We start from the raw sequence: 24,882 nt of genomic DNA on the forward strand, positions 1-24,882 counted from the left end.
AGGCATACATGGAGTTGTATGATTTCCAATTTAGGATACCTCAATGATGAAGGAGCCGTGTGAAATAAAATCAATGAAGGACGGACACAGGGAGATGGAGGGGGAGAAGGAAGGAGTCAACGTAGTTAGAGCCAGAGGATGTGATGGTGATGTCCTGGTAGAGACAACCAGGACATCACCGCTGCCAATTCTCAAGAGGTATCACAAGGGTCCCAATTACACCAGGTCAATCGATCGTCCCTCGGTATGTGCGTTAGATCTGACTGTATCTCGGGATGAGTAGGTAGTTATATGTGGGGGACCATGTTCAATATGATACACTGACGATATTAAGACAGAGAAATCATCAGAATAAGTGGATTCCTGTATAGATATCCCCTGGGCCATATGTACTTGGTGTGTCATGGAACTCCGCCGGAGTCCATCCTCTCCTTCATGGCTTGGTTTTAGCTCTAAAAAGCCCTGTTAACTGTGGGATCTCATATAGACAGGTGTGTGTCTTTCCAAATCATGTCCAATCAACTGAGTTTAAAACAAGGGGGACTCCAATTAAGTTGTAGAAACATCTCAAAGATAATCAGTGGAATCAGGATGCACCTGAGCTCAATTTTGAGTGTCATGGCAAACACTGTGAATACTTATGTACATGTGATTTTTTTGATTTTTAATAAAGTTGCAAAGATTTCAAACAAACTTCTTTCATGTCGTCATTATGGGGTATTGTTTGTAGGATGTTGAGAAAAACAACGAATGTAATCCATTTTGGAATAAGGCTGTAACATAACAAAATGTGGAAAAAGGGAAGTGCTGTAAATACTCTCCGGATTCACTGTGTGTGTGTATATATATATATATATATATATATATATATATATATATATATACACACACACGTATATAGTATAGTATAATATATATATACATTTTTTTTTCCATTGGGTGGTCTGACCCTTGATAAAATAATACAAAGGGCAGTGTAATGAAATGCAAAGTCATATGCTCATATGCCACCATTCATTGCAGGGCGGCGCACACCTATGGCAGTCACTGATTGTCCCTTGCAAATTACCCCCTCCCCTGTGGCCACTACTTTTCTATTATATATATATATATATATATATATATATATATATATATATATATATATATATATATATATATATATATATATCTATATATATATATCTATTTCTATATATATATATATATATATATATATATATATCTCTATATATATATATCTATATATATATATATATATATATATATATATATATATATATATATAATTTTTTTTTTTTTTTTTTATCGGGTGGTCTGACCCTTAATAATATAGTACAGTGGGCAGAGTAATGAAATGCAAAGTCATATGCCAGAATTTAGTACAGTCACTGAGTGATGATTTCTGATTGGCTGAAATATTGCCCTCTTTGGGTTGGTTTGGAAGGGTGAGGGGTGAAGGTGTGGGGGGGGGGGGGATGGAGGGTTGGGTGGCGTACAGGCCTAATTGTGATTCCGGCATTATTCACAGAAACTTCTGACTCTTTAATCCCTGTAGCCAACATTAATCTCATTCCAACTGTTGCTTTCCAATCCGGCATTTCATGTCTGCGCTCTCTTCCTCTCACCATAAGAAGATAAAACATCTCACGCCGTTCCCTGACAGTTCAATCATGTCTGATGTAATCTCAGCCCGTAAGTAGCTCTTAGCAACTTGCATTTTATACTCTAAACCCCCCCCCCCCCCCCCACAACCCCCACCCTCCCTGTCCGTGTTTTTTACAGCGTAATCATATAAAGCCAACGCCCTGAAATAAAGTAAATCAGAAACACAAACACAGTCTGCCCATAATCGCTGTGTCCTCGCAGCATCCTCCGTGAGGCTTGGCAGCATCATGCTGCTACCTCTGGTCCTCTCCATCTGGGTCCTACCATCAGCCACATCTGCAGGTGAGTGATTGCACAGGTAACTCTACACCTGGCCTCAGATATTCTGAAATTAGAATACTTAGTGGAAAAAAAAAAAAAAAAATAAGAAATTACATTTGGTTAGTTAACTTTATTTATTTTACTTTTAAGGACCATTATAGTAAAAAAAAAAAAAAAAAATACTGTATTCTGGTAACTACGGTATATATTTATCACTTCAACTTTTGTACCTTACCCTTTAAGCTTTAACCTGAGCAACTTATATATTTCCACTGTGGGCCTGTTTTATTAGGGTTGTTTTTTATTTATTCATTTATTTATTTTTTTCAAAATAAAATTTGTATTGAATTTTGTAGAGTAGGTTAAGGTACAATGAGTACTAAGCAGTAAAATAGAAGAGTTGGCAACATAACTCTAGTAAACAGAATACATGGTATGTAAGAGTAAACAGTTGTTTTTTTATTTATTTATTTATTTATTTTATGGGGAGGGGGGTGGAGTAAACTTCTCTTTTGGAAATATTGCTTTGCAAAAATCTTTTTTTTTCTTTTTTTTGTGTTGCCCATTTTGGCGTTTGTTTCTTTGTTGTGGAAAAAATGTAAAACCCTTATTAAATAAAATCTGATTTTAAAAGAAAATAAAAATCAATGGATTCTATAAAAAAAAAAAATGTAAACATTGTTTTTTTCTGTTTTGACCAGTGTTATTATAAAAAAAAAAATATTTACTGTTAAAAAAAAAAAAAAAGTATACATTTTGTTCTAGAATGTATATATTGCACTAAAATGATGTTTCAAGTACAAAGCATGGCAAAGTTGGTTACAAATGGAAGAATAAAATACTTTTTTTTTTTTTTCTTTAATTTTGCACGTTTTTTGGGGTATATGACAATGAAGAATGTCACCAGCAAAACAGACAAAATAATATATATATATATATATATATATATATATATATATATATATATATTTAGAGAGAGAGAGAGAGAGAGAGAGAGAGAGAGAGAGAGAGATTAGAGATAGATAGATAGATAGATAGATAGATAGATAGATAGATAGATAGATAGATAGATAGATAGATAGATAGATAGATAGATAGATAGATAGATAGATAGATGTACCTGTATACAGTTTAGAGAGAGAGAGAGATAGAGAGAGGGATACTACCATATACCTGTATACAGTTTAGAGAGGGGGGTAGAGAGAGCGAGAGATACTCCCATATACCTGTATACAGTTTAGAGAGGGGGGTAGAGAGAGAGAGATATACTCCCATATACCTGTATACAGTTTAGAAAGCGGGGGTAGAGAGAGAGAGAGAGAGATACTCCCATATACCTGTATGAAGTTTAGAGAGAGATAGATAGAGATAGAGAGAGAGAGAGAGAGAGAGAGATACTACCACATACCTGTATACAGTTTAGAGAGAGGGGGGATAGAGAGAGAGAGAGATACTACCATATACCTGTATTGAGTTTAGAGAGGGGGGTAGAGAGAGCGAGATATACTCCCATATACCTGTATACAGTTTAGAGAGCGGGGGTAGAGAGAGAGAGAGAGAGAGATACTCCCATATACCTGTATGAAGTTTAGAGAGAGATAGATTGAGATAGAGAGAGAGATAGTACCATATACCTGTATACAGTTTAGAGAGCGGGGGTAGAGAGAGAGAGAGAGAGAGAGATACTCCCATATACCTGTATGAAGTTTAGAGAGAGATAGATTGAGATAGAGAGAGAGATAGTACCATATACCTGTATACAGTTTAGAGAGAGGGGGGTAGAGAGAGAGAGAGAGAGAGAGAGAGAGAGAGATAGAGAGAGAGAGAGAGAGAGAGAGAGAGACTCCCATATGCCTGTATACAGTTTAGAGAGGGGGGATAGAGAGAGAGAGAGAGAGAGAGATACTCCCATATACCTGTATACAGTTTAGAGAGGGGGCGTAGAGAGAGAGAGAGATACTCCCATATACCTGTATACAGTTTAGAGAGCGGGGGTAGAGAGAGAGAGAGAGAGAGAGAGATAGAGAGAGAGAGAGAGAGAGAGACTCCCATATGCCTGTATACAGTTTAGAGAGGGGGGATAGAGAGAGAGAGAGAGAGAGAGAGAGAGATACTCCCATATACCTGTATACAGTTTAGAGAGGGGGCGTAGAGAGAGAGAGAGATACTCCCATATACCTGTATACAGTTTAGAGAGGGGGCGTAGAGAGAGAGAGAGATACTCCCATATACCTGTATACAGTTTAGAGAGCGGGGGTAGAGAGAGAGAGAGAGAGAGAGATACTCCCATATACCTGTATAAAGTTTAGAGAGAGATAGATAGAGATAGAGAGAGAGATAGAGAGAGAGAGATACTCCCATATGCCTGTATACAGTTTAGAGAGCGGGGGTAGAGAGAGAGAGAGAGAGAGATACTACAATATACCTGTATACAGTATAGATAGATAGATAGATAGATAGATAGATAGATAGATAGATAGATAGATAGATAGATAGATAGATAGATAGATAGATAGATAGATAGATAGATAATGTGTGTGTGTAAATATAAAAATAGAAATAAAAATGGCAAAAAAAATGCTAAAAGAAGGGAAAGAAGGAGTTAATAAGGACTGATTAGAGTTAACTAAGGGTTAATAAGGGTATTAACACATGAATACATTTTAATAAAATACATTTGTAAAGTTCCTTTAAATTATGTAATATGCAGAAAGGTCTCATATTATATGTATATGAACATAGCAGTAAATACAATGAAACACTATGGGGTTTATTTACTAAAACTGGAGACTACATAAATTGGTGCAGCTCTGCATGGAAACCAATCAGCTTCCAGGTTTTTTTTTTTTTTTTTTTTTTTTGTCAAAGCTTCATTAAACAAGCTGATTGGCTACCATGCACAGCTACACCAGATTTTGCACTCTTCTGTTTTAGTAAATTAACCTCCATAAAGTCCATATGGGGTTGATTTATTAAAGGCCAACAGACGGTGCACTTTGCAAAGTGCAGCAGCCCGCTGTCTGATGAAAACCTGGCACAGCAGTGAAGAAGGAACTGCACTCCTGTGATCCACAGGAGGAGTACTGTACAGCCAAACAAGCTATGCTTGTACTTCTCCTTTCCCTTTCTACGATCCTCAGCTCCATCTAGTGGCCATAATACAGTATAGCTTTCCGAAATACCCTAATGAGAAAATATACCGCATTTTCATCACTAGATGGACCTGACAATCATAGGAATTAATCTATTACAGAAATTACGGTTAAAATGTATGCAGCCTGCACGAATGTGTGCTATGTTCTCCCCAAAGTGTTTTACAAATGCATCCCTTCAAAAAGAAATGTTCCAATCACAAAATTGTTTTAAATTGTTCCTGATTTTCAAGTAAATAATTTGTAAAAAATATATTGGTAAAATAAAAGAGTTAAAGATAATTATGCTGATATATATTTTAATATTATTTTGATATTATTATTATTATTACTATTATTGTTATTATTATTATTATTATTATTACTATTATTATTATTAATGCAAATTGCCACTTTGCTCAGATTTGATTAAAGTGGGAGTAAACTCCCATCTCTGACTTTTAAAGAGTTGTTCTTAGGTGGCGCTTGCATTAATGTACAAAAAATATAAATAAATATACCATCATGAATTATCACAAATATCAAACTATAAATGGAAATATGGAAAAAATATATTAAAAAATATATAGATAAAAATAGAATAGTCTAGGCTTTCTGAAATACCCTAATGAGAAAATATACCACATTTTGATCACTAGATGGACCTGACAATAATAGGAATTAATCTATTACAGAAATTACGGTTAAAATGTATGCAGTCTGCACAATAACAATAATAATATATTGTATTTTTTATATTAAAAAACAATAATAATAATAATAATAGTAATAATAATAATAAAAATAACAATAATAATATAGTATATTTTTTATATAAAAAATAATAATAGAAATAATAATAATAATAAAAATAATAATAACAATAATAATATAGTGTATTTTTATATTAAAAAATAATAATAGAAATAATAATAATAACAATAATAATGTAGTATATTTTTTATATAAAAAAATAATAATAGAAATAACAATAATAATAATAACAATAATAATAATAATAATAAAAATAATAATAACAATAACAATATAGTGTATTTTTATATTAAAAAATAATAATAGAAATAATAATAATAAAAATAATAATAACAATAACAATAATGATATAGTGTGTTTTTATATTAAAAAATAATAATAGAAATAATAATAATAATAATAATATAGTGTAGTCTTGGAAAATCTAAAGGTAAGTGTACAAAGATTGTACAATGAATGTGTAATATGTATGGTGAATTCAGGGGTTGTGTCCTTATTATGATTGCTAATTATAGATGTTGATAAGTGAATGAGCGGGGCACAAGAATAGCAGTAGATCAGACATCACATATGTCAGAATAAGTAGCATGTTAGTGTCAGGAGGCATGCTATAAATAAAGTTTTGGTTTTCAATGCTCGCTTAAAAACCGTAACATGTCACTGGGGGATTAATGCAGCGGGGTCCTCTCAGTCCAGTCTGCGCTCATCAGCTGATTAAATTGCTTTCTGAGGATAACAGAGCACTTAGAGAACACTGAGACCCAGCGAGGAAAGAAATACACAGGCAGATGACAGCAGGAGATACATTGAATACACATTACTCAGTACCGGGATAGGTTCATCTAGCGCTAAGGCCAAGGAAGTGGAACTGCACCCCCTCCCCCCGCCGTTAGTGCATGCCATAGAATGGGTTTACTGTCCTGTGTCCATTCTTTGCCCCCTTGCTCGGCTGTGCCCAGGGCAGATGTCCCAACTGCCCACCCCTTGTCCTGGCCCTGACAGCACGTACCCATTGTGATAAGAGAATGATAGTAAGCTTCTGTGAACAACGTAAAGGGCATGTCCACCCAAAAGTGATATTTATTTATTTATAGAGGGAGCCTGGTGTGCTGACTTCTTCCATGTCTCGGATACTCCAAGACTCCTCAGCAGGGCTGCTGTTAGAAATAACGGGGACCCCGTACAGCCTACCTGACAGGTCCCCCCCCCCCCAGCAGATGGACAACACACCATACTTTCCCCCGTACCACACCAGCTCAAACACCATATCACCCCCCCCCCGTCGCTGGCTCACTCACCCTGGACTGACATGGAGGGCAGGCAGTGGCGGCTTCCCCCGGCAGCGGCGGTGGCGGCTTCCCCTGCGTCTCCTCCCTCCTCCTTGGCCAATAGCATAGCCTCTCCTTTCGGCCTATCGGGAAACGGGTTTTAGGACCCGATTCCTGGTTGGCTGGGAGGAGAATCAGTGTGAGAATACTCATTCGCTATTGTCTCACAACTGGGTGGGCTCAGGGCACAGTGCTCTGCGCCCCAAGCCCACCCTTTTCTGAAGCCTATTAGAGCCTCTGGCTTTAATCATGTGCTTCAAAAAAAAAAAAAAACCATTGGAATCCATGCGTCCGGTGCCCTGCATGTAGATTAGGGGGCCGGACACATGGATAGGGGGGATAATAGACAGACCGCCACTGCCCCCCCCCTCCTTTTTTTTAACATTCTTTCAACAGCATTGTTGGGGGGGGGGTCTTTTGTGAAATATATGGGGTCTAAACAGACCCCAGATTGCTCACATTTGGGACATTTGAGACAGAGAAAGGGACTGAGGACAGAGATTCCCCATTCCCTTTCTCTGCAGCCTCAGCTGCACTGGACAGTACATTAATGGGAAGCGCTCTGAGGCTCCCTGTTCATTCACAAACGGAAGTATAGTAAACACAATTTACTTTGCTTCAGAAATGAATGGACACAATGAGTGATAGGTGCTGAACGCTCACTGTGTTAATTCAGGAAAGGACACCACCTTTCCAATCCTAAAACATCCTCCTGTGTGCCCTCAGCAGCTGCTGGTGGGAGAGGAGAGGAGAGAAGGGAAGCTGGCAATGCTGCAGGGGAGGGGGCCACACAGAAGGGATACCCGGACAGCAGGGGGGGTGGGGATGCAGATACCAATCAGCCTGCAGTGCAGATGAAGGAAGAAAAAGAAGAACCCGGAAGAGCTGCAGGGGGGGCCATGGGGAGTTAGCAGTACAGCAGTTGCTCCTGCTCAACAGGTGCCCGGGCAACCCTTTTGCACTGATTGGCCCAGTACAGGAGGACAGGCTGTACTGCCTTATCAGCGACCCTGCTTCTCAGCTTCTCATATAGTAGCAATTTATATAACCTATCACTTTTTATTCCATTACAATGGTGACCAGGACAATTAGAGTAAATCTCCTTAGCAGAGGGACAGACAGCAATAAAATTGGTGACTCATAGATTACACTTCTCTTCACCCCTGGTGGCCGAATGTAGCATCAGATGATAACAGAAGCTGACTATTCCAAGCTGGAAAGGGTTGCAGTTCAAGCTGAACTGTGCAAAATGCAATTAATGACTAAATACAAGAGATATACGCTATATTACCAAAAGTATTGGGACGCCTGTCTTTACACGCACATGATCTTTAATGGCATCCCAGTCTTAGTCCGTAGGATTCAATATTGAGTTGGCCCACCCTTTGCAGCTATAACAGCTTCAACTCTTCTGGGAAGGCTGTCCACAAGGTTTAGGAGTGTGTCTATGGGAATGTTTGACCATTCTTCCAGAAGCGCATTTGTAAAGTCAGGCACTGATGTGGACGAGAAGGCCTGGCTCGCAGTCTCCGCTCGAATTCATCCCAAAGGTGTTCTATCGGGTTGTGCAGGCCAGTCAACTTCCTCCACCCCAAACTCGCTCTTCCAAGTCTTTATGGACCTTGCTTTGTGCACTGGTGTGCAGTCATGTTGGAACAGGAAGGGGCCATCCCCAAACTTTTCTCACAAAGTTGGGAGCATGAAATTGTCCAAAATGTCTTGGTATGCTGATGCCTTGGGGTCCTTTCACAGGACCGCTCCGATCAGATCCGCCTGTCAGTTTTTTAGGCTGATCTGATCGGATGCTCCATGCACTCCTATGGGGCAGCGGATGTCAGGGGGGACATGTCATCCGATCCTGTCCGTGAAATCTGTATGGATGGAAACCCTATTGCATATTGCAGCAGCTGGCAGGAGAGGGGAGGGAGCACAGTGTGGGGGAGGGGGGGGGGCAGCACAGTGGGGGGGGGGCAGGGGGGCACACAGGGGCCCAGAGACAGCAGAAGACAAGTAAACTGGACTGGATAGGAGGAGTGACGGGGGAAGCATACAGAGGAACCAATCTCCTCCATGTTACTCCTGCAGCTACAGGAGAAAAAAGGACAGTGATTTCTCTACATGCTACCCCTGCCCCCCCCCCCTATCCAGGTGTACAGGGGAGCCGCACAGGCCCCCTGGAGCATGGGGCCCGGTTGCAATTGCAACCCCTGCAACCCCTGTAGCTAAGCCCCTGACATACATGGATATCCACAGACCCAAATGCTACACTGTTGGTAGATCTAGACCCCATTGATCAAATATCAGGATAAAGGTATATGGAACTAGTAGACCCCTTCTGGTGAGCTGGAAACTTGGTTAAAGATATAAAGTCAACTCTGATAATATAAATGACCCAAAAAAAACAAAAGACACCATATCAATTCTGTGGTCAAGAGGAGGCAATCTAAACAAACGGTGAATATGTTCGTGATGAGGTTCACTGTATGTCTCCCTCCCAAACCTTGCATTGATATATCAATGATGAACTCTTGGGAATAAATTTGATACGTAATGCTCACATATCACTGATTGATGCGATGGTAGCAAAATATCCATCCAATAAATGTCTGATTGAAGATGGAACTATAAAGCCCCTTCCTTTAACCACTTAAGCCCCGAAAGATTTTACCCCCTTCCTGACCAGGGTTTTTTTTGCGATTTTTTACTGCGTGAATTTAACGGACAATTGCGCGGTCGTGCGACGCTGTACCTAAACGATTTTGACAACCTTTTTTTCCCCACAAACAGAGCTTTCTTTTGGTGGTATTTGATCACCTGTGCGATTTTTACTTTTTGCGCTATAAACAAAAAAAGCGCGTAAATTTTGCAAAAACAACAATATTTTTCACATTTTTTTATATGAAATTCCCCCCAAAAAAAATGTAAAAATCAAAATTTTTTAACATTTTTGGCCAATTTGTTTTCTGCTACATATGTTTGGTAAAAAAAATTGCAGAAAGCGAATTTTGATTGGTTTGCGCAAAAGTTATTGCGTTTACTAACTAAGGGAAAGATTTCTGTCATCTTTGGTGTTTTTTTTTTAACGCTTAATGGCGGCGATCTGCGATTTTCTTTTGCGCTACTGCGACATTGCGGGGGACAGATCGGACCCTTGACTGACATTTTTGACACTTTTGGGGTTACCAGTGACATTACTGCAGTAATCAGTGCTATATATATGCACTGTTACTGCAAAATGACACTGGCAGGGAAGAGGTTAACTTTATTGGGGAAGGAGGGGTTAAGTGTGTCCCTAGGGGCGTGCTTTTTACTGTGATTGGACATGGCTACTGGTGTAAGAACAATGATCAACGGTCCTACATAGTAGAACCGTATGATCAGCATTCCTACACAGGGGAGAATGACAGGCGGCTTGTTTACATCAGCCGCCTGCCTTTCTCCCTCTGCACTGACGATCGCCGAGTGACCGGCGGACATCGGGTCCGCCGGTCACACGCACGGACTTGCTGGGGAACAAGCCGGGGCGGGAGCGCGCCTCCATGGGCGCGCGCTCACCCGCTATTTGCTCCCAAGCAAGTGACAGGCTAGTGACGTATATATACATCACTTTGCCTGGCCAGGGCTGACTGCCGACGTATATCGCCGTGCGGTGGTCGGCAACCAGTTAACCGGTTGCCGACCGCCGCACGACTATATACTGCGGCGGTCAGCCCCGGCCAGGCAGAGTGACGTATCGGTACGTCACTAGCCTGTCACTGACTTGCGAGCCTATAGCGAGCGGGCGCGCGCCCGCCGAGGCGCGCGCCCGCCGCGGCTCGTTCACAGGCAAGTCAGTGCGTGTGACCGGCGGACTCGATGTCCGCCGGCCACACTACGATCGCTCCTGTGAAGGGAGAAAGACAGAGCAGCTTGTGTAAACAAGCTGCCTGTCAGTTCTCCCTGTGTAAAAGTAAAGATCTGACCGTTCTACTATGTAGAACGGTTGATCTTTGCTTTTACACCAATAGCAATGTCCCTACACAGTAGAAAGCACGCCCCTAGGACACACTTAACCCCTCCCTTCCCAATAAAGTTAACCCCTTCCCTGCCAGTGTCATTTTTGCAGTAACAGTGCATATGTATAGCACCGATTACTGCAGTAATGTCACTGGTAACCCCAAAAGTGTCAAAAATGTCAGTCAAGGGTCCGATCTGTCCGCCGCAATGTCGCAGTACCGAAAAAAAAATCGCAGATCGCCGCCATTACGCGTTAAAAAAAAAAACACCAAAAATGACAAAAATCTTTCTCTTTGTTAGTAAACGCGATAACTTTTGCGCAAACCAATCAAAATACGCTTTTTGCGATTTTTTTTACCAAACATAGGTAGCATAAAACAAATTGGCCGAAAAATGTTAAAAAATTTTGATTTTTACTTTTTTTTTGGGGGAATTTCATATAAAAAAATGTGAAAAATATTGTTATTTTTGCAAAATTTACGCTCTTTTTTTGTTTATAGCGCGTGATCAAAAAATCGCACAGGTGATCAAATACCACCAAAAGAAAGCTCTGTTTGTGGGAAAAAAAGGACGTCAAATTCGTTTAGGTACAGCATCGCACGACCGTGCAATTGTCCGTTAAAGTCACGCAGTAAAAAATCGCAAAAAAACCCCTGGTCCTTTAGCAGCCAAATCCTCCGGGGCTTAAGTGGTTAAGTTAGGGATAAATGTAGATGATATAAACTCAGTTCTGATGATATAGGTGATCCATAGATAGCATCTGAAATCTGTGGTCAAGAGGAGACATTATGAATGTTCAGAATTGCAAACAGGTTTATGGGGTCTCCCTCACATTTAATTAATTGGCAATGTCTATACTGACATATGGATAATCAAGAACTTCCAAATGTATAGTTTATAAACTTCCAGGTGTGCAGGAGGAGCTCACGTAGTAAGAAGCAGAATTTATATTGAAGGCTTTAAAAGGACACAGCTGCATCCACTGCAACAATAAGTATGCAAACTTCTTTACATAAGCAAATGTTCGACAGTATTTACTTATCATATATGCAATGCCAATGCCGGATGAGAGTTCACCAGCATCAAGGGCATGAGGTGAAATACACACAGCGTAGATATAATATTCTTTGCAAAGCACATGCCACCACTCTAATGGACTCTTTAGCTCAAAAATGGAAGAAATCCATGCTATAAAATGAGGAACTACAGTATCTCACAATATGGGGCTGCATGAGTGCTGCCGGCACTGGGGAGCTACAGTTCATTGAGGGAACCATAGGTGTGCGCAGCCTATTGCATTAGGGTGTGCACCCCCAAAGCTCAAATATATATATATGTATATATATATATATATATATATATTGTATATATGTATATATACTGTATATATATCCACACATACTGTATATATATATATATATATATACACGGTATATATGTATACACACACACACACACATACATACATATATATATATATATATATATATATATATATATACACAGGGCTTTTTTTCAGCGGGAACGCGGGGGAACGCAGTTCCGGCACCTCCAGACTGACTGTATGTAATGGTAAGGGGTGCTGGGGTGTGCTGCAGGGTCTATTGATTCTTGCTGTGAGGGGATCTACTCTAACTGGAGGGGATATAATTTAGCAAGGGGGTCTATTGTTGCTGGGGATGACTATTTACTGCAGCGGTCAGCCCCTCACAGGCAGGGTGACGTAGGTCTGCGTCGCTAGCCTGTGAGGGTCTAGGGAGCGAGCGCGTGCTCCCGCTCCCGCGTGGTCACGGACCCCCCCGCGCGTGTGACCGGCGGACCCGATGTCCGCCGGTCACTCGGCGATCGTCGGTACAGCGGGAGAAAGGCAGGCGGCTAATGTAAACAAGCCGCCTGTCATTCTCCCCTGTGTAGAAACAGTGATCATATGGTTATACTATGTAGGACCGTTGATCACTGTTCCTACACATCAAGCCACAGCCAATCACAGTTAGAATCACGCCCCTAGGGACACACATAGCCCCTCCCTCTCAAAAAAAGTTAACCCCTTCACTGCCAGTGTTATTTTACAGTAACAGTGCATATATATAGCACTGATTACTGTAGTAATGTCACTGGTAAGTGTCAAAAATGTCAGTCAAGGGTCCAATCTGTCCGCCGCAATGTAACAGTACCGCAAAAAAAATCGCAGATCGCCGCCAAAAAAAAAAACAAAAATGACAAAAATCTTTCCCTTTGTTAGTAAACGCGATAACTTTTGCGCAAACCAATCAAAATACGCTTTTTGCTATTTTTTTTTACCAAACATATGTAGCAGAAAACAAATTGGCAAAAAATGTTAAAGAATTTTGATTTTTAAATTTTTTTGGGGGGGGATTTCATATAAAGAAATGTGAAAAATATTGTTATTTTTGCAAAATTGATGCTCTTTTTTTGTTTATAGCGCAAAAAGTAAAAATCGCACAGGTGATCAAATACCACCAAAAGAGAGCTCTGTTTGTGGGGAAAAAAGGACATCAAATTTGTTTAGGTACAGCATCGTACGACCGCGCAATTGTCCGTTAAAATCACGCAGTGCCGAATCGCAAAAAAAAACCCTGGTCGGAATGGGGGTAAAATCTTCCGGGGCTTAAGTGGTTAAGTTAGTACTTTGTAGCGCTACCTTTTGCTGCGATTACAGCTGTAAGTCGCTTGGGGTATGTCTCTATCAGTTTTGCACATCGAGAGACTGAAATTTTTGCCCATTTCTCCTTGCAAAACAGCTTGAGCTCAGTGAGGTTGGATGGAGAGCGTTTGTGAACAGCAGTTTTCAGTTCTTTCCACAGATTCTCGATTGGATTCAGGTCTGGACTTTGACTTGGCCGTTCTAACACCTGGATATGTTTATTTGTGAACCATTCCATTGTAGATTTTGCTTTATGTTTTGGATCATTGTCTTGTTGGAAGACAAATCTCCGTCCCAGTCTCAGGTCTTTTGCAGACTCCCATCAGGTTTTCTTCCAGAATGTTCCTGTATTTGGCTCCATCCATCTTCCCATCAATTTTAACCATCTTCCCTGTCCCTGCTGAAGAAAAGCAGGCCCAAACCATGATGCTGCCACCACCGTGTTTGACAGTGGGGATGGTGTGTTCAGGGTGATGAGCTGTGTTGCTTTTACGCCAAATATAACATTTTGCATTGTTGCCAAAAAGTTCGATTGTGGTTTCATCTGAGCAGAGCACCTTCTTCCACATGTTTGGTGTCTCCCAGGTGGCTTGTGGCAAACTTTAAACAACACTTTTCATGGATATTTTTAAGAAATGGCTTTCTTCTTGCCACTCTTCCATAAAGGCCAGATTTGTGCAGTATACGACTGATTGTTGTCCTATGGACAGAGTCTCCCACCTCAGCTGTAGATCTCTGCAGTTCATCCAGAGTGATCATGGGCCTCTTGGCTGCATCTCTGATCAGTCTTCTCCTTGTATGAGCTGAAAGTTTAGAGGGACGGCCAGGTCTTCGTAGATTTGCAGTGGTCTGATACTCCTTCCATTTCAATATTATCGCTTACACAGCGCTCCTTGGGATGTTTAAAGCTTGGGAAATTTTTTTGTATCCAAATCCGGCTTTAAACTTCTCCACAACAGTATCTCGGACCTGCCTGGTGTGTTCCTTGTTCTTCATGATGCTCTCTGCGCTTGAAACGGACCTCTGAGACTATCACAGTGCAGGTGCATTTATACAGAGACTTGATTACACACAGGTGGATTCTATTTATCATCATTAGTCATTTAGGTCAACATTGGATCATTCAGAGATCCTCACTGAACTTCTGGAGAGAGTTTGCTGCACTGAAAGTAAATGGGCTGAATAATTTTGCACGCCCAATTTTTCACTTTTTTATTTGTTAACAAAGTTTGAAATATCCAATAAATTTTGTTCCACTTCATGATTGTGTCCCACTTGTTGTTGATTCTTCACAAAAAATTACAGTTTTATATCTTTATGTTTGAAGCCTGAAATGTGGCAAAAGTTCGAAAAGTTCAAGGGGGCCGAATACTTTCGCAATGCACTGTAAATCTATCTAAACAGAATCAAATAGAATAAAGATTTTAACAAATTTAACCTTACAGGTGACGCCATCTAACTGCAAATATAAGTAAAAATCCCACACCAAAAGTCAATGTCACCCCGACCGTTCGCATCTGTTTTGTCATTTCACACAACCATATATTGAACTTTTTGATGACATTCTATTTTTATGAGATGCACCTGTAATTCACCTGGATACGCAAAGTAGCTGTGATATGTATGGTTTTGCAAACAGATGTTAAAGCGTAACTCCACTTTTGTTGAAAAAAAAAAAACATTCCCCTCTGGGTGATCTCTGTACATTACAAGGATTATAACAAACTTTGTTGCAGATTCCTTCCTTTTGTTATTCTGAAGAAATCATTGTTTGTTCCTCTGTGCTGAGTGGGTCAAATGGGAGTGGTTTCATAATTATCTATCAGCTGTGGCAGCTGCAAGGCTCTAATGAGGAAAGCTGCTGGGCCTGCATCCCTTTAGACGTGTTCCTATTGGGAGGATCTCACCAAAAATGACATTTGTGTTGCAGGGGATGCCAGAAATCTGACTTGTATCTTAGTGCAGACTTCTGGGAAAATTGGTGAGCCAATCACACAAGCAGGAAATTATGTTTCTGGGGGTGTGGTCAGTATACATTCTGTGTACAGAACAGCTCCAGGCGGCCATATTGCATTGCATTTTCAGAAAATTACAACAGCTGCAGATTGAAAAGGAAAGGGAATTTTTAATAACATTCAATTACAATATGATTTGTGTCACAATTGTATACGCTATATTATTATTATTATTATTTTTTTTTTGCTGTTTTTTTTCCCTATGAAGGTGGAGTTACCTTTTAAATTTACAAAATTGGGCTTAGGCATTAAGATTTGTTTTACCCTTAGGCGCGAAGGGGGTTAAAGTAACCAATCAGGTGGTATACTGAGGAATCAAAAGGTTTTCAAATGGAAAGCTGATTTCTGGCCAGCCACCCCATAGAGGGAAAAATACTGCTGTGATTTTGGGGAAATTTTACATACTGATGTAATTTTTTTTTTCTCTGTCTATAAATGTATTTTTTTTTACAGATCTGCTGAAATGTAACCAATGCGCAAATTCAACTCAGGCAACGTGTAAAAGAAACTTAGTGACCTGCAGTACCTCAGATACCGCATGCATCTCCTACTATGAGAAAGGCACCGTAGGTAAGGTAAAGTCCTATATCAGCCTGTTCTAAGTCATAGACTAAGGCCCCTTTTACACAATCGGACACGATCAGGTCCGCCTGTCCGTTTTTCAGGCGGACCTGATCGGGCCACCCATTCTAATCTATGGAGAGGCGGATGTCAGCGGAGATGTGTCCGCTGACACCTGTCTGTCACCCGATCCGACAAGATCTGCCCTAAAAAGATGGATGGGGTTACGTTCGCCATCCATCCAGCGGGTCGGATCGGATGGGATCAGGGCCGGCCTTAGGTGTTCAGGCGCCCTGTGCGAGCTAATCTTGTGGTGCCCCCCCCCCATCCTCACCCCTCGCCCCTCGCACCCTGGTCACCTAAACATACACAAAGAGGAAAAAAATATTTGTAACAAATAAGAGAGAGATGCAGGGTCTGTGGGCATGGTACAGGAAATGCAGGGACTGCGGGCATGGTGCAGGGACTGCGGGCATGGTGCAGGAGATGCAAGGGCTGCGGGCATGGTGCAGGAGATACAGGGGCTGCAGGCATGGGGCAGGAGATGCAGGGGCTGCAGGCATGGTGCAGGAGATAAAGGGGCTGTGGGCATGGTGCAGGAGATGCAGGGGCTGTGGGCATGGTGCAGGGACTGCGGGCATGGTGCAGGAGATGCAGGGGCTGCGGGCATGGTGCAGGAGATACAGGGGCTGCGGGCATGGTGCAGGAGATGCAGGGGCTGCGGGCATGGTGCAGGAGATGCAGGGGCTGTGGGTATGGTGCTGGAGATGCAGGGGCTGTGGGCATGGTGCTGGAGATGCAGGGGCTGTGGGCATGGTGCAGGAGATGCAGGGGCTGCGGGCATTAAGCAAGAGATGCAGGGGCCGCGGGCATGGGGCAGGAGATGCAGGGGCTGCGGGCATGGTGCAAGAGATGTGGGGGGCCGCGGGTATGGTGCAGGAGATGCAGGGGCTGCAGGCATGGTGTAAAAAATGCAGGGCTGCGGGCATGGTGCAGGAGATGCAGGGGTCGTGGGCATGGTGCAGGAGATGCAGGGGCTGCAGGCATGGTGTAGGAGATGCAGGGGCTGCAGGCATGGTGTAGGAGATGCAGGGCCCGAGGGCATGGTGCAGGGGCAGTCCTGTTCTTAGTGGAACCTGTCCTGTTAAACCGATGTATGGTCTCGGCCACTGTGCTGCAGCTCAGTTTCAGGGTCTTGGCAATCTTCTTACAGCCCAGGCTATCTTTATGTAGAGCAAACATTGTTTTTTTCAGATCCTCAGAGAGTTATTTGCCATGAGGTGCCATGTTGAACTTCCAGAGACCAGTAGGAGAGAATGAGAGAGATAACACCAAATTTACCACATCTGCTCCCCATTCACACCTGAGACCTTGTAACACTAACGAGTCACATGACATTGGGAGGGAAAATGCCTAATTGGGCCCAAAATTGGACATTTTCACTTAGGGGTGTACTCACTTTTTGTTGCCAGCGGATTAGACATTAATGGCTGTGTGTTGAGTTATTTTGAGAGGACAGCAAATTTACACCGTTATACAAGCTGTACACTCACTACTTTACATTGTAGCAAAGTGTCATTTCTTCAGTGTTGTCACATGAAAAGATAGAATAAAATATTTACAAATGCGTGAGGGGTGTACTCAGTTTTGTGAGATACTATAGATAGATATATATATATATGTATATATATATATATATATACACATATACAGATATATATATATTTATTTATATATATATATATATATATATATATATATATATATATATATATATATATATATATATACAGTATACAGGCAAACACCTGAGTAAATGCATCCAACTATATCCATTTTGCAGTCTGTTCCTCTCTCCAATTCAGATGATGATCTGGAAGCAATTAGAAGACAGGAAGCCTCAGCAAAAAAAACATATTATCTAGGTTTGTGCTAATTAGCCAACAATAGATTTCTTGTGTAAGTTGAGAATAATTAGAATAAAAAGGGTGCAGACTCCTGCTGGGGCCTGGCTAAATAAAAAATTACATGGAGACTCCACACCAAGTATCCTTTCCAGATTAATTATAAATATATGAAAGAACATAAGCCCTGCCAGTTCTCTTAAACTGAACGCCAATTTGGGGGGGGGTCCGCTGTCAGTACTAGCGGGACATTCCTAAAATGTGATTTCAAGCTCTATGCAGACTTCAGGTAACCAATGACATTAGATTACAACCAGTGGCGGCTGGTGCTCCATGGGCTGGGGGGCGGCAGACGGACCACACCATACCCCCCCCCCCCCCGACCACACAAGCTCGCTCACACACCATGCCATCCCCCACCCCCTGACACCGGCTCACTCACCCTGGACTGAAATGGAAAGCAGGCGGCGGCGGCTTCCCCCAGCTGCGGCGGCAGAGGCGGCGGTGGCTTTCCCTGCGTCTCCTCCCTCCTCCTCCTCCTAGGCCAATAGCATGGCCTCTCCTTTTGGCCAATCGGGAAACGGGTCTCAGGACCAGCTTCCTGATTGGCTGGGAGGAGGATCCGTGTGATAATAGCGAATTTTCATTCGCTATTGTCACACAACTGGGTGGGCTCAGGGTGCAGTGCTCTGCTCCCCGAGCTCACCCTTTTTAGAAGTCTAGTAGAGCCTCTGGCAGTGCCCCTGCGCCCCCAATAGACAGGCCGCCACTGCTACCCCTCCTTTTTTTAACATTCTTTCAACAGCCTTGTTGGGGGGGGAGTCTAAAATCACATGCTTCAAATAAAAAACCCCCATTGAAAATCCATGCGTCCGGTGCCCCGCATGTAGATTAGGGGGCCGGACGCATGGATAGGGGGGGCGGCACCCCTGCGCCTCCAATGTACCAGCCACCACTGATTACAACATTCCCAGTATAGAAAGCGAAATATGAAATATTGATTTTTGTAAGGAAATTTGGAGCATTTTCTTGATATATCAAAATAAATAAAATACAAATCTACAGAGTTTCCACAGCATTTACAGTCATGGGAAAAGTGGAAAAAAGAAAAAAAAAAACATATGAATATTTACGAATTTCCCAATGAATAGCCTATCCAGGGGTCTTCAAACTATGGCCCTCCAGCTGTTCAGGAACTACAATTCCCACCATGCATAGTCATGTCTGTGAATGTCAGAGTTTTACAATGCCTCATGGGATGTGTAGTTCTGCAACAGCTGGAGGGCCATAGTTTGAGGATCCCTGGCCTATACAATGTGATCTGATTGTCACTGAAGTCACAAACAATAAAGGAAGTCACATTTCATGCTGCAGAGAAAAACTTTCACTTCCTATGAGGAAGCAGTGGTCTCTCTGAAGAGGTCACCCCCTTTTTGTGCTCCCCCTCCCACTTTAGGACCCAAGGCCTCCTCTTGGGTCTAAAAAGGACAACCACAGGAAACCCAGTTGTGCAAATTACCCTTTGATGTCCAAGGTGGTTGTTTCTCTCAGTAAATATTTTAGAATTATATAAATCAGTCTTAATAATGCCATGTTTTCCACATATAGGTACAAAATTGACAACGTTATTTTTGATGATGTGCGGAAAATGTGACATGTTCCCTCCTGCCACTGTGAGGTTTCATAAAGGAACAGTCAAGAGCAACTCAACATGCTGCAAAGAGACCTCCTGCATTCCACCCGAGCCTACCAGTAAGTATCCAGTATGTAATCAACTTTGAAGGAAAATACCCAGGACAAGTGCAATGTATCCCCTACTCACAAGGCCTAAAGCCAAGCTTCTGGCTCCAGGTTTCCACCCCTTAGAGCAGGGATCCTCAAACTACGGCCCTCCAGCTGTTGCGGAACTACACATCCCATGAGACATTGTAAAACTCTGACATTTACAGACATGACTAGGCATGATGGGAATTGTAGTTCCTGAACAACTGGAGGGCCATAGTTTGAAGACCCCTGCCTTAGAGGATCCCCTTCATTCTTAATAGAGATGGGCGGAACACCTCTCCTGTTTCATTCGTACCAGAACTCCCAAAGAGGGGAAAAGTTTGGCCCCGAGCCGTAAACTCTATTGAAGTCTTTGGGAGTTGAACATAAAAAAACAAAAGTCCCCATTTTGAAGGCTTATATGCACGTTATTGCCCATATTAAAGGTATGGGGGCTCGGGTATTGCCCATGGGACATGTATCAATGCAAAAAAGGAGCAGTGATTTTAACGATGCTTAAAGTGAAACAATAAAAATGTAAAATTCCTTTAAATATAGTGGCTGGAGGGCCCCTTAGCCTGCCTGTAAAGTGGCGCATCTGTAGCATGTATAGAACCTGCTGCAGCAAAAATGACATTTCTAAAGAAAAAAAATGAGTCAAATTACATTTAAATTGACTCACGGTTGCAATTACCCAGATATTTAAGAAAATTAAGGGATAAATGTGGGGTCCCCCCCCCCCCCAGTCCATACCAGGCCCTTGGGTCTGGTATAGATTTTAAGGGGCACCCCACACCAAAATAAAACAAACAACGTGGGGTCCCCCTCAAAATCCATACCAAACCCTTATCCGCCTGGCAGGGCAGAAAATGGGGGGGGGGGGGGTGAGCAAGTACTCCCCTCCTTAACCATAACAGGCCACATGCTCTCAACATGGTGGGGTGCTTTGCCCCACCCCAAAGCACCTTGTCCCCATGTTGATAGAGACAAGGGCCTCTTCCCCACAACCCTGGTCGTTGGTTGTGGGGGTCTGCGAGCAGGGGGCTTATCGAAATCTGGAAGCTCCCTTTAACAAGATGGCAAAAAACTGGCAGGGGTTCTAACTATTCCCTACTGAGGTTTTAGCTTTAAAACTACTCTAGAATGTAATATTTATGTTTTTAATATGTGTATTTTCTTTGCTATTAGTTGAACCAGACAGACCTCCCCCAAAGGATGTGAAGATTATACGCAATGGGGTAATCTGCAAATCCTGCTACACCGCTGCCAAAAGCTGTGACTGCAACACTTTTGTGAATTGCATCGGACAGGAGTTGAGTTGTATACATCGGAATACGATAGTGACAGGTACTCTTTATGAAAAAATAGGGATCTTTGGCTGTTGAAGTATCTGATGTTGCCTTTTGCAGTCAGCATACCCTTCTTATGTTTCTAGGGCCTATTAGAAAGTAAGAAGTGCTAGAACTGATGTAGTCCTTCTCAGAAACATTCAAATGTTTGTCTGGTATATCAGCTCTCCCCAAATATGAAATGTGCCATGGATAGAACTATCAACGTTTGCTATTTTGGCCCCATTGCAAGGGACAGGAGTTGAACACTATAGGTCCTTCTATCTGTACCACCCCATGTAGCCACCGAACAGCCACAATGGCAGGATCAGTGCTGAGGGAATAAGGGAATAATCTGCAACAATGCTGTTTTGGAAGAGTGGAGGCTGGAATTTGCTTCATTGGGGGGGTTATTCACAGTTATCCCAATGCATACAGAATGTGTATAAAGAAACATCCCAGGGAGGGGTCATCTCGTATCTCACTTCTTATACCCAGTCAGTAGTAAGAGCCCCATTTAGTGACTGGGGTGGCATAAGATTATGGGGCCCCACTGTTTCCTTTCCTTTCTTTTCCGTTCCTTTTCTTTCGTGTCTTTTTCATTTCCCTTTCCCTTTCCCTTCTCTTCCTGTCCTTTCCTTTTCTTTTCTTCCTTTCTATTCTGTTTTCCTTTCTTCCTTTCTATTCTGTTTTCCTTTCCTTTTCAATTTCCTTTCCTTTCTTTTTCTTTCCTGTCATTTTAATTTCCTTTCCTTTCTTTTCCCTTTTCTTTCCTTTCTATCCTTTTCATTTTCCTTTCCCTTTCCCTTTCCCTTTCCTTTGCTTTCCTTTCTTTTCCTTTCCTATCCTTTTTGTTTTCCGTTCGTTTTCCTTCCCTTTCCTTTCCATTTTCTTTTCCTTCCCTTTCCTTTCATTTCCTTTCCTTTCACTTTCCTTTCCTTTCCTATCCTTTTCCTGTCCTTTTTGTTTTCTTTTCCTTTCCCCTGCTTTCCTATCCTTTCTTTTCCTTTTCTTTTCATTTCCTTTCCTTTTCCTATCCTATCCTTTTCGTTTTCCTTTCCTATCCTTTTCGTTTTCCTTTCCTTTCCTATCCTTTTCGTTTTCCTTTTCCTTTCCTATCCTTTTTGTTTCCCTTTTCCTTTTCCTTTCCTTTCCTTTCCGTTTTCCTTTTCAATTTCCTTCCCTTCCCTTTCCCTTTGGCTTTCTTTTTCCTTTCCTTTCTTTTCCTTTCTTGTCCTTTTCGTTTTCCTTTCCTTTTGCTTTCCTATCCTTTTTGTTTTCCTTTCCTTTTCCTTTCCTTTTCATTTTCCTTTCCTTTCCGTTTTCCTTTTCAATTTCCCTCCCTTTCCTTTTCCCTTTCCCTTTCCTTTCATTTTCCTTTCTTTTCGTTTTCCTTTCTGTTTCCTTTCCTTTTCCTTTTCCCTTTCCTTCCCTTTCCCTTTCCCTTTTCTTTCCTTTCCTTACCTTTTTCTTTCCTTTCTTTTCCTTTCCTGTCCTTTTCGTTTCCCTTTCCTTTTCCTTTCCTTTCCTTTCCTTTTCCTTTCCTATCCTTTTATTTTCCCTTTCCTTTCCTTTCCGTTTTCCTTTTCAATTCTCTTCCCTTCCCTTTCCCTTTCCCTTTGGCTTTCCCTTTCCTTTCTTTTCCTTTCTTGTCCTTTTCATTTTCCTTTCCCTTTCCTTTCCTATCCTTTTTGTTTTCCTTTTCCTTTCCTATCCTTTTCGTTTTCCTTTCCTTTCTGTTTTCCTTTTCAATTTCCCACCCTTTCCTTTTCCCTTTCCTTTCCTTTCCTTTCCTTTCCTTTCATTTCCTTTCATTTTCCTTTCTTTTCCTTTTCCTTTTCCCTTTCCTTTCCTTTCATTTTCTTCCCTTTTCCTTCCCTTTTCCTTTTCCCTTTTCTTTCCTTTCATTTCCTTCCCTTTTCCTTCCCTTTTCCTTCCCTTTCCTGTTTTTTTTCCTTTTCATTTCCCTTCCCCTTTCCCTTTCTTTTCCTTTTCCTTTCCCTTTTCCCCTTTTTTCCTTTACATTTCCTTTTTCCTTCTCTTTTCTTTTCCTTTCCTGTTTTGTTCCCTATTGTCTTCCCCTATCTTCCCTTCCGCATGTGCTCTGAACACCATGTATAGTCCACACCTTTACATCTGCCTGAAGTTCAAACTAATAGCTGGGTAAAGTACTGACATATCTTCATTTGTATGACAAAAATCTCGTCTTTCCATCCTATTAAAATCACCTTTTTTATTTCCTCTACAGGCGAATACAACTATTTATTGGCGGTTCGAGGTTGTACTAATAACCAAACCTGTAAAGCTCATCTCAGAGAAAAAATAAAAGATAAAAAGAAACCATTCACAATAACCTCTGATCATACATGTTCCAGTAGCAATGTTCTTCTTCACAGCCCATTACTGTTGGCCCTTTCCGCCATCTTCCTTTTGATTTTAATGCCCATCATGCGCTGATTAGTCCTTACCCCTACAGTGTAATTTATGGTCTGCCACCATCTCTGACAGTACGAGTAAATCTGCTAAGTGGTTTAAAGTATATATGCTGACAGAAGGAGGGAGCAGAGAGATGACTTTGCCAGTCTGCTGCTGCTCCTTAACTGTCCAATCACAGACTGGGAGCAGATTGGTTAGCTGGCTGTTTTGCTTAAAGTGTATCCAAAGCCAAGAACAAAAACAATAAAGTATATCATTTATACATGTCCTTCGATGTGAGGGCTGCATTCATATTCTTTTATGTTCAGGCTAAGTACATATTATGCAAGTGCAGAAAAAGTAACTGAATCCTGCCAGAAATGCAGTGTCCTTATAACTTCCTGTGCACCCAAAGGGAATCTCAAACAGTGTTATCTTCCTTCCAAGCTATTTTCTGTGAGCTACAAAACCGCTCCCACCTATGTAATGGAGATGAAGAGAGAGGGTGGTGTGCTTGTAGTAAAAATCAGGAGTGAGCAACCTAGGGTGACGATGCTGCTCCTCTGTAGATATAGTGTAGTGAGTGAGCGTTGTCACTTTAGGTCTGGAAGCGTGTTACAGGCAGGATCAATAAGTGAAAATAAAGAAACAATAGCTTGAAAAAGAAAAAAAGGAAAGGAATGCAGCCACCGCATCTAAAGGCATCACAAAGCCACAGGTTTTTACTGCGCACCATTTCAACCTTCCAGCCACCGGCATCCTAACAACCAGTGATGTCATCAGTGTTGATAAGAAGGGTGCTGATCACCTGCACAGCATCCTTATTTGACCCGTCCCTGCCCCTGCCCCTCTCCATTAGCAATGGGGTCACATTAGCTGAGTGATGGAGAGAAACTGGGGAGAGGAGAAACATTGGAATACTAGTCAGTACCAGTGTGCAGGGCCGCTGATGGGGGGGGGGGACCACCGGTCCTCTTGTAGCAAGGGGTTGCCCACAGGGAGGGGGATTAGTGATGGACAATAAATACAGAACTCCTCCAGCAGCTGAAAGCTGAACTCTCTCCCTGCTGCC

At 41.8% G+C, this 24,882-nt stretch overlaps 1 protein-coding gene across 1 annotated transcript; it reads left to right on the plus strand.

Annotated features, from left to right (window-relative positions):
• Nucleotides 1-46: 46 nt before the first annotated feature.
• LOC309569021 (uncharacterized protein) lies at nt 47-23,990 on the plus strand (the record flags this gene model as incomplete). The annotated part of the gene is made up of 6 exons (XM_082274782.1): nt 47-198; nt 1,820-1,950; nt 16,292-16,408; nt 19,912-20,055; nt 21,256-21,414; nt 23,644-23,990. The coding sequence occupies 6 exons, from the start codon at nt 47-49 to the stop codon at nt 23,850-23,852; spliced, it is 912 nt and encodes a 303-aa protein (XP_082130908.1). The 3' UTR covers nt 23,853-23,990.
• Nucleotides 23,991-24,882: the final 892 nt, after the last annotated feature.

This window comes from Pelophylax lessonae, assembly GCF_965119305.1.
Source record: "Pelophylax lessonae genome assembly, chromosome: 12".
Classification (NCBI taxonomy): domain Eukaryota; kingdom Metazoa; phylum Chordata; class Amphibia; order Anura; family Ranidae; genus Pelophylax; species Pelophylax lessonae.